The sequence below is a fragment of the Malurus melanocephalus genome, unplaced genomic scaffold (assembly GCF_030028575.1).
Source record: "Malurus melanocephalus ecotype Western Australia unplaced genomic scaffold, MMel_1.1 scaffold_73, whole genome shotgun sequence".
NCBI lineage: Eukaryota > Metazoa > Chordata > Aves > Passeriformes > Maluridae > Malurus > Malurus melanocephalus.
In genome coordinates, this window is record NW_026623305.1 from 9,655 (window position 1) to 19,813 (window position 10,159).

The 10,159-nt window shown below is 43.9% G+C and overlaps 1 protein-coding gene across 1 annotated transcript; it reads left to right on the forward strand.

Moving 5' to 3' along the window:
- The first annotated feature begins 7,679 nt into the window (after positions 1-7,679).
- KCNE4 (potassium voltage-gated channel subfamily E regulatory subunit 4) lies at positions 7,680-9,753 on the forward strand. Its single transcript, XM_057366861.1, has 2 exons — positions 7,680-7,994; positions 8,415-9,753. Exon 2 carries the CDS (start codon positions 8,441-8,443, stop codon positions 8,930-8,932), a length of 492 nt encoding a protein of 163 aa, XP_057222844.1. The 5' UTR covers positions 7,680-7,994; positions 8,415-8,440; the 3' UTR covers positions 8,933-9,753.
- Positions 9,754-10,159: the final 406 nt, after the last annotated feature.

Sequence of the window (10,159 nt, forward strand, 5' to 3'; positions counted from 1 at the left end):
CTCCATCAGTTGCCCACACAAGGGTTAGGAGTGCTTGTGTTAACTGAAGGAAAAAGCCTTTTTCTAACAGTTAAAAAAAAAGGAATCCTGTCCTGTTAAAGCTGGCGTGATCCTGCATTGCTCACAACCCTTTCTCTACATTTCACATTTAGGGACCCTTTCCCTGCACACTCCCGGCTGTGGCTGTGAGGGCTGATGCCAAAATATTGAAATACAGGAGCAGCTCTCAGCCTGGGGTTTCAGAAATCACAGCTTTCCACTTTCCCTCCTCTGCCTTGCAGAGCCCTCCCTTTGGAGAGGACACACGAGCTGCTGCTGCCTCTTTTGTGTGTTTTCTGTCCTCTTTGCTGCACACCTGGGGTTCATCCCATTGATGCTACTTCCACCCCAGATTGCTGTTTTGTTCCTTTTGTTGTGTTTCCAGAGCAGACTTTTGGAACAAGAATACAAATAGCTGTTCTGAGTATCTTACGCTCTAAAAAGTGAATACAGTCAACAGATGCCAAGATGTAATAGATCAAACTGAAGTGCTATCGTRGTTGATTCAGCTTGAAAGGGAACTGCTGCAGAGAACAGCAGTGATGTAATCTAAGCTGTGTTTGAAATCCCATGAAGATTCAGGTCAACAGGGTTGAGAGCAGAAATTAATGGATGTTTGCTGTAACAGCTACAGTTAAATGTGGAGGTTTCACAGGAAAACTTGAAGGGAGTGTTACAAACGCACGTGATGGGGAGTGCCTGATGGTGTCTGAAGTGAACATCAGAGGGAGAGGGCTCAGCATCTGCTATTCATGTGAAAACAAAAATCTCACGAGTGCTGAAGGTCACGGTGACCTGGGGTGCTTTGCTGACGTGGCTGTGAAWCAAGGATGGGCTGCTCCCTACTTTGTGAACTAATCTTGCAGGATTGGAAGAAACAACARCGAAATGTGGGTTATTTCTCCAAGGCCTTGCAAGTGCTTTCAGTTTGGCTGGGCTGGATGTGTGGCCCTGTGACAGCACTCTCTGTTCCTTTCACCTCTGCTCTACACCTGTTTCTGGGAGAGGAGAGTGAATGTCCCCCTGCATGTGTTTTCTCTCCTGGGGAGATCACACTTGTGCTGTGAGCTCCTAAAGGGGTAGAACTGTTTTTGTGGTAAATGCCATGACAACCTCCCCCTCTGTTCCCAATCTCTGTTGAATGCTGCATCTGCAAGAACAGTGTTAGAAATTAATATCGAGTACCCCTTCAGTACTGACAGATACTTTAGTTTTAGGGCAGAAAGACAGCTGGAAACCAGACTGAACCTTGCTTTGTCTCAGCAGCTGTATTCCCAACACTCACTAAAATCCTGCTGGGTTTTCTGGGAGCTCTGGGCGTGTGTCTGATACAGAACTTWCATCACCAAATGTTGGTGTCTTTACCATTTATTGATGTATGAAAAGTAAAACCTCAGTGCTGTGGTTCAGTGGGGCTAAGTGACAGCTGCCTCCCTGATTTCAGAGTCTGGGGTTTCCCCAGTGCTAAAATTTTTGTCTGTTTGTTTTTCTTCTCAAAYTCTTTGAAGTGGGATCAGCTTTGAGAACAGTAACACCTCTGAGCCTGGGCGAGTGAGGGCACTGCGTGTGTGAACCTTGCCCTGCTCATTTCATGAGAGAGGATCCTGCTCTCCTGTCCTCCTTCTTCCAAATATCATTTTCAAGAAAAGCTCACAGCAAAATGACCTTGCTCTGCTGGGTTTCTATGTGGCCAGCAGAGCTGAGGAGGGAGAGATTACCTGGGGTGAGACATGAATTTKTGTAAGTGGCAATAGGTGGTGTGTAGCTGCTCCTACTGAGAAAGGCAGCAGCCCCAGCTGATGTAAATCCATCCTAAGAAAATGTTCCCTGGCACGGGGAATGAATGCCTGCTCTCCTGTTTAATCTCTGGGAATGTTTAACTGGACAGCTGGATGTTGATCTGTCTCTCTACAAGCTTTCTGCCTCACRTTGGGCAAGCATCTCTTAACTTTTCTGATGATCTTTCTTTAATTTGTGATCTGTGGTCAGGTGAGGGTTCAAGCTGAGCACTTGGTGTTTTCAGTGGGTTTGTCCCCTTCATTTCTGATACTTTGCAGTTACTGACATTGTTGAATTTCTCTTGTGAAAAGTCTTAAAATTAACAAAAAGATAAGATAAAACTGAGATCTTTGTGCTGTGTGCAGAGGAATTTTTCAAAAGACCTCTAAATATTGGTACATATACCTTTATCTACAATTTATATTTTAAAAGGCTCCACTAAAGTAAATTAAAGTGCTAATTCTGAGCAGATTGCAGTCAGAAACTGTTCAGAGGGAATGAATGGAATTGCATAAGGACCTTTCCATAGCTGGGAGAGCAGCAGTATCTCTTTGCTGAAGAGAGAGGATCATGTGTTTGGATTTTTCCATTAATTTCTTCTAAACACGGTTAATCATATTTAAATGCTCTTGATTTTTTTTTTTTTTTTGTGCCATCTAGAATTTAGTATGKTGCTTGCTGTTTTGGATCCAGATAGAAGCAGATAATGTTGAACACATACAGAACAGCTGACATTTGACTTCAAATGCAAAGAAAGCTTTGAGTTTATTTTGGTTTTCAAGATAGTGCATCCAACAGATAATTGTGTTTGGGGGAAAAATGTAAAGGATAAAGAAAAAAAAAAAGCATTTTCAAATCAAGCATCCCAACATTCACTGTGTCACATAGAAGGAAAAAGGTAAGGTAATGTGAAAGCTAAGTTTCATTTATTGCATAGAAATATATATTGATAAACTAAYTTTGTAACTTGTCAGCTACAGGAAACAAAGCTGAGGCTGTGATGACTTTGGACTCTGATTCTCATATCAGCCACTGAAAAGTTTAAATTTTTTTCAATGTAATTTCTTGTTGTTGYTATCATGAGAGTTACCTGTTTCCACTCTATTTGTTTCCAGTCACTCCTCGCTYTCTGAAATTCAGTTTAGAGGTTGAAAAGGAATGCCTCTCCAGACTCCCACAACACATGCCTTACAGTAAATGCTAAATTTAATCTGAGCTGTTATTACAGATATCACTGAGGTTTTCTGTTGCTTGTCATCTCTCAGGATCAGAAACCAACTTGCCWTTACAGATCTTTGTTGTGTGCTTGGAGAGCAATTGCACACTCCAGACATGGCTCTGGGAAATCTCTGTCACTGCTTGAGTTGAGAGTGTGTGTGCAGATGGTCACCTGGGCTGTGAGATGCTTCTAAACCCTCTATTTGCTTCTATTGATTAAAATATTTTTTTTCTGCTCTGGGTGCAGAGAAGGCCCGAAAAATTTCAAGTTTTATGAATATAGATCTTCTGTGAATGTTTAATGAAATTTCAATTAAAGCAAGCTAAACACTGAAGTTGGAGAGACGGCTGATGCATGCACCTTCTGGAGTTACATTTGTATGTTTTCCCCAGTGAAGACTGTCAGGTAACAAGGCAGAGCTGTAGCATTTTTCAAAGTTTTTTATAGCTAATAACAGATCAGACCATTACTTCCATTTGGCATCCAGAGGATAGCACAGAATATTATGGATGACACTGAGGAAATTGCCATCTTCCTCTAGAAATTGCTTGTGTCAAGTTTATGAAGAATGTCACCTATTTCTGCAGTATGAAAAATAAAGGAGGGTGGTGGGAAATGGCACTGAGCCTGGAGCTGTGTGCCAGGGGCTGAGATGCCAGCCCAGCCTGTGCTGATGGACACAGCAGTGCTCCCTTCCCAGGTGCTGATCTGCCAGGGAGGGACCAGGCTGGGCCTCCCAGCACCTGCAATTGGTAAATATTATCAGATTAATTTCACYTCAGTGGCTGAACTGATGAGGCACAGAAACACGTGGTAAATCTCATAAATTTCATAKTGTTAGTACAGGTATGGATGAGGAGGCACGGGGCTTGTGCTGCTCCTGCCTCTCTTTCCTGCTCTGGGAATGAGTGGAAGCCTTTTTTGCTTCTTTGGAACTGTTTTATTTTGACACACTCACAAGATTCTCTGAAAATTGTTTCTGGTTTGCACAGAACTTGAAAGGAGCAGGTGCYRATGTTTGTTTTTGGGGAGACAYWGTCAGTRMCTTYAGGGGTTTTGGTTCAGGTCCTCGGYGAGGTGTGTGCTTGGCAGCAGSACTCAGAGTCAGCATGTGCCWSTCACCGTGCCAGGTCCTGAAATGMAAGGCCAGATCAGGAGCACAAAMAYCTATTTTATCATGTCTTCCTTAATGGTGTCAAAACCAGCTCCAATTTTAATTTAATTGAAGTAATATATATGAGTGAAATGTATTGATCATCTTTTTGATCATAGTCAGTTGGCTGTCCTTTGCTATCTGTAGTATCTGGAGGGTCTAAATCAAAAATAAGTCCATGCTTGGCAAAACTCTCCTTTTTTCCTCTAGCAGTAAATTCCCAAAGATTAATTCTGCTGATTGTCCACATGCAGGAAGGAAAAAACCCAACTCCTCCATCCTTCCCTTTTCTCTTTTATTTTTTTTTTCAGATGATAACTCTATAAATGCACGTGCTTGGGTACTCCTCAGAGTGATACTGTCAGCAGACACTCCTCAAACAGGTTCAGCTTCCCAAAGGAGCTGGCCCTTTAACAATTGTCTGTGTCTTTGGCTTTATTGACTCACTGACTGGGACAGGAACCATAAATGCAGCATCAGGCCATGGATTATGCCCTAATGAAGGGTCAGGCATATATTTTCCATGGCAGCCTGCAGAGTCATCTGGGTCTCTGAGGAGGTTTCATGTTGTCTTCATAATAGATTCTGGCTTTGTTCAGTTTTCTGACCGTCCTCAGATTTTTATTTGGAGAAAGGGCTCGCATGATATGATCCCTTAAGCCATGTTGTGAATTCCTGCCCCWTGGGATGCCTCGAGCCTCAACGTTTGCGTCCTCTGGTGACGGAGGTTGCTGCCACAAAAGGCTCTCTAGGAGACAGGGACCTTGAGAAAAAAAATCTGGCATCAACAGCTATGTTGTGACCTTTTCATTGTTGGAGTGCCTGGCTGTTGCTTTGCTTTATTGGCCTGAATGTTTTCCAGAGGGGGAATATGGAAGGTGGTAGCAACAGCATGAGGATTATTCTTAAATKTTATAGCCTTGTTTGGGATGGGTGCAAAGAGGGCAAGAGGTGACTGCTGAAAGCATAAGAGATGTCTAAGCAAAATTTGAGGAAAATTCTCTGAAGTTTGGGGGGAAAAATTATTCTGAAAGGAAGAGAGATACATCAAAAAAGAAATAGCTAGTAAGCTTAACTAAAAAAATAAGTTACTTCAAATTAGGCAARCATTTTGCTGTGATCAATGGCTTTACAATATAATTTTCAACAAATACGATTTTGAAACACAAAACTAAAAGCTCCAATTTTCAGTTTTCTAGGTGTTCTTTTTAGGGAAAAAATAGAGTTTCTGCAGGGTACAGCTTGAGAAAGCTGACTTAGGGCATCAGCAAGAAAGTGGCACATGTTTTTCAGGTGTTTATTCCCCAGTGCCTTGCTATCCCTCCTCTTCATTTCTGTAGAAGGCTCAGGAATTCCTTGCAGGCCTTTTTAAAATTAATCTGTTTTTTAAGAACCACGGGCTAACAGAGTGAGAAGAGATGTTGTCATCAGCGAGCCAAAGCAAACATAGCTGCAAAGAGATTTCGTCAATAATTGTGCAGAATTATGCAATTTGCTCATCTTCCAGTTAAACTGCTGGGGGGGTTGCACAAATTTATGGATGTACCTGTGTTGCTGTTGGGTGCTCTAGTTCATCTTGGTAATTTTGTGCAGAGCTTCACCTGCATGTGAGGGTTTGGAGCAAATAAAGGATTTTATTTGCAGCTGACAGRAGAGTTGGTCTGGCCGGCTCTGCTGGGAGCTATGGGGTGTCTGTGCCCCTGGATGTGCCTCTGTGTCCAGGTGAGGGGTGACACAGGTGACAGGAGGCAGCAGCACAGGCTTTAGGTGTCAAAAGAGGGTTTCATGGGCAGAGAGAGAGATTTCTCCTTGTATTAAGACAATTTTTACTGACCCAAGAATGTGAGGCACTTGCTCACCAGTCTGTGAAAGTCCTGTGTGAAAACGTGCTGCTAAAACTTCACACATCGTCTTTAATTTTTCAACCCCCACATTTCCAGAGTTGGGAGTGTAAATATCACATGGAGCTGAGAAAGTTGTGAAGTAAATATTCCCTGAAGTTAACTAGAAAACCCAGAGACTTGCTCTGGGCTGGCTTTAGCCTGCAGTTGATCTGCTCTTGTTGCCTGCTCGGTAATTTGTCGGGAACAGGGAAGAAGAATTCAGACTTGGCAAGCTGGTGYTGCAGACAGATTTTGTCAGATGAAATCCCAGTAGACGTTAGTGCAACATCAACAGCTCCTGAGCTATCACATGGGAATGCACAGGGAGATAAAACCAACATCCTAAAAGGGAGGATCCTCTATTTTAAGGTGCGGAGAAGGGAATCTGGCTAATGTAATTTTTTTTTTCCTTTCTTTCCATAGTCGTTCAGAGAAATAATGGAAAATGCTGGTTCCAAACACAGATATAATTCTGTCTTTTCTCGAATTCTCCATGACATCTAAAGTTGCTTAACATCTCTTTCTTTTCCTATATGTGAAGAGAAGTTAATCCTATCTGCCTTTACCTCAGAGGGATTGTGAGGGCAGAGTTTGGAAAAGAATTTGCTGTCTGTGCAAAGAATCCACAAGTGACTGCAGGGGAAAAAAAGCCCAGACCTACCATTGGGAAACTCCAGCACCAGCCTCCTGCTTTCTGGAAGTGGAGTGTTCTGTTACATAAACATCCTTGAAGCTTTGCAGAAGGGGTGACATTCACATGTGGGGCCTGACTAATTGGGCTTTGTGTGTGAAGAAYGGGGATGGAGAGGATAAGGAAATGAAATCCCTAAGGTGCAAGCTGGGCCTCCTTCTTCCCATGGCCTGGGCTGTTGCTTACGTGTTGGAAAGGGGTCTCAGAGCCTCCTGTGCCACGGAGCTGATGACTGGGAACTCTGTGGGCTCTGTGACCTGGGCTGCATCCTCATTGCCCTCCCCAGCAGGCTGGGAGTGTGCTGCTCAGCCCAGCAGGCACTCTGAGAGCATCCCTCTGCCCAGGAGATGGTGATGAACATCCCTCTGTGTAAATCACYATCAGCTCAGTGGGTCTGGCCTCTCTTGGGGCACAGCATCACAAAGGCAGCGTTAATTCTCGGCTGTTTCTGCAGGGGCAGGAGGGGCTGTGCCCTTCAGGAGCTCCAGCTCGGTCCCTGCAGGAGTCTGCCCTCTCCCWCTGATTATGGGGTGAACCCAGATCCCAGAGCTGCTGTTTTGAAGGCCAAAGTGAGGTGGCACCAGCCCCCCTCCATCCAAAACTTACCCAAGACTGAGGCACCACTCCCCCCAGCCCCACACCTTGCAGCAGAGTGGAGACTGCAGCAGGAGCTGAAAAGTGACCCCTTTGTTTTGCACACACTTTCTAAAGCTTTGTCACTGGTCCTGACCAAGGAAAATAAACTATTCCTTCCCCCATCTCTTCAGGGTACAGCAGGTATGTAAATAACTTGGTAATGTCTAATACAAAATTCACATGTATATTTTTCCATATATTCTGAAAAACACAGAATAATCTGCAGGTTTTCCATTCTTTGTAGCAGCTCTCAGGGAAAGAGATAAGATTTAGCAACTGGGATGTTAAAGGAACAGATCCACAAGGTGAAAGAGCCAGTTTGGAACTGGTGAGGAAAGAGTAAAATCTGAATTCCCAACTCTTTTTCTTTTCACAGCTGTTAAGAGTTCAGTGGGTTGAACTGCAATCCTTCAAGTTCATCTGTTGACTCCAACACAAAACTATTATAAACTGTGCCTCTAAAACACGTGATGAAACATTTCTTGAGAGCTATTTATTCCAACTGCAGCAGAGGAAAGTTTTCAGAACACCCWGCATTTGGTGGAGGAAAGGTCTCTTGAGCTTTGCAAAAGGAGGAATTATTTGCATACCAGAGTAAGTTGCTTTTTGATTATTTTTTTCCTGCATCACTGAACAAAATAGTACTTCTAACTTTTCCCCACCACAGAAACATGATAAAGTAGCACAAAACTATGTTTAAGTGACTAGCAGAGTATTTCTATATTGTTTTCTTTCTTTAATCATGTGGGTTGGGGGTTTTATATTTCAGCCTAGAACTCAAGATAATTTGACATTACGTGTTTTCTTTCCTTCAATGTTTTCTGTGTCTGAATAAGAGTTCATTCACTTACAACAGTAATGCAGGGGCAGAATGGACTGAGAGCTTCAATCAGGTGTGGGGTTTGCAAGTTTACAATTAGTGAGGAWGAGTCTGGGGTGACCTTTTTCCAGATGTTTCCTTTACACCTTTGCTCCGTGTGTTGATCTTACCTATGCATTTACATTCTCCTCCAGGCTTTAGCTGTGGTAAAACACTTTCCATGCTGAAGATGGACCATGCAAACGTGACCCAAGCTATGCTCGACGCTGAATCCCCCAGCACGGAGAAGAACAACAGCAAYGAGTATTTTTACATTCTGATCGTCATGTCTTTCTACGGGATCTTCCTGATAGGAATAATGCTTGGCTACATGAAATCCAAAAGGAAAGAGAAGCCATCYAATCTGCTCCTGCTCTACAAAGACGAGGAGAGAGAGTGGGGGGAAGCTGTGAAGCCGCTGCCCACGGTGGCGGGGCTGAGGTCTGTGCAGCTGCCCATGATGCTGAACATGCTGCAGGAGAGCATGGTGCCCTCCCTGTCCTGTGCCATCTGCTCCATGGAAGGCAGCAGCGTCAGCTCCGAGTCCTCGTCCCCAGACGTGCACTTCACCATCCAGGAGGAAGTGCTGGATACCGAACTGGGGGAAGTGTCAGAAACGCCCCTCAACGAGAGCAGCGAGGGCTCCGTGGAAAACATCCACAAGAACTCCTAGCACTTGCAGGGCTCCCTTCATCAGCTGCAAAAGCGTGAGTGGAGCTCCCACCAAGAACTCGTGGCTCTGCTTTTCTGCTCTCCAATGGACTCTGAACAGGTATCTGTGCTCCTGGGCCCACGGGGTTCCTGAGAGCTAGCAGGACAAGGAAGCGATGGTCCCCAACTTCAAAGTGTAACTTGCACATAATTGGGTTGCTTAATTTTAATTTTYCCATTATTATTTCTTACTCTGAAAGCTAAGGACACGGTGAATATATTTGTATTTTATAACGAGGTCATTATTGCTGGCATGTCTCTGCATATTTCAGAATTCTGTAAATGTCTGGGAAACGTTTGGGGAAGTTGCCCTCACTCAAGTGCCTGGTTCTCAAAGATGATGGGCGATACTCATTCACACAAAGCTGTGATAGACTAGAAATGCTCTCRCTGTGTTTTCCTTATAACCCACAGCCAACAGCACATTTGCTCAATGAGGCCTCGAAAGCTGAGCTTGGAGGGAGATTGCAGCCTGGTTGGAGGCTGACTTTAGGTACAGAATGAATGAAAGACAAAGCAGAAAAAAGGAGGCAGCGAGCTCCTGTGTGGTTTGTAAATCCCCGTTTCAGACCCATGACACTTTTCTGTGTGTTTGCTGAAGTTATACCTGTGATGGCTGGGTCAGTTCACACCTCCTGCTGCAATCCATCCTCTGACTGAGTTACTAACAGGAAAAGTGATTCAGTTTTGTGGTTTTTTATTGCTTAAAGACGTGCACATTTGGTCGCTAAAGGCAAAGATCTGTCGGTTAAAGGAGATGTTAAAAGATCTTTGTGCCAGGCTGTAAGGGCTGTAGAAAGGCTTGAACAGATGCTGCTCTGTTACGCCCCCTTGAAAAACAGGCGGAATTCTGAATGGAATTCAACCTAGCAAGGGTGAATTCCTGGCCCCACTGAAATCATCAGCTGAGGCAGGGACGGGCACAAGATTTTCTGCTTCTCTGTTGGAGTTCAATTCCCCATTTGAGATCAGTAAAATTGTACCCATTTACATCACCAAAGAAGCCAGACTTTCTGCTCTATTTAAGCCGGTGTAGGTAAACASTGTGTTGCATCTTTTGTTTTTAATCAGCTTGCACGCAACACATGCATTTCTATAAAGCTATTAGTAACTAGTTTTTAAAACCCTCACAGGCTTCCCCCTTCCCCCCAGTTTAATGGTACTGTGACATTTTTCAAATGCTCATGGA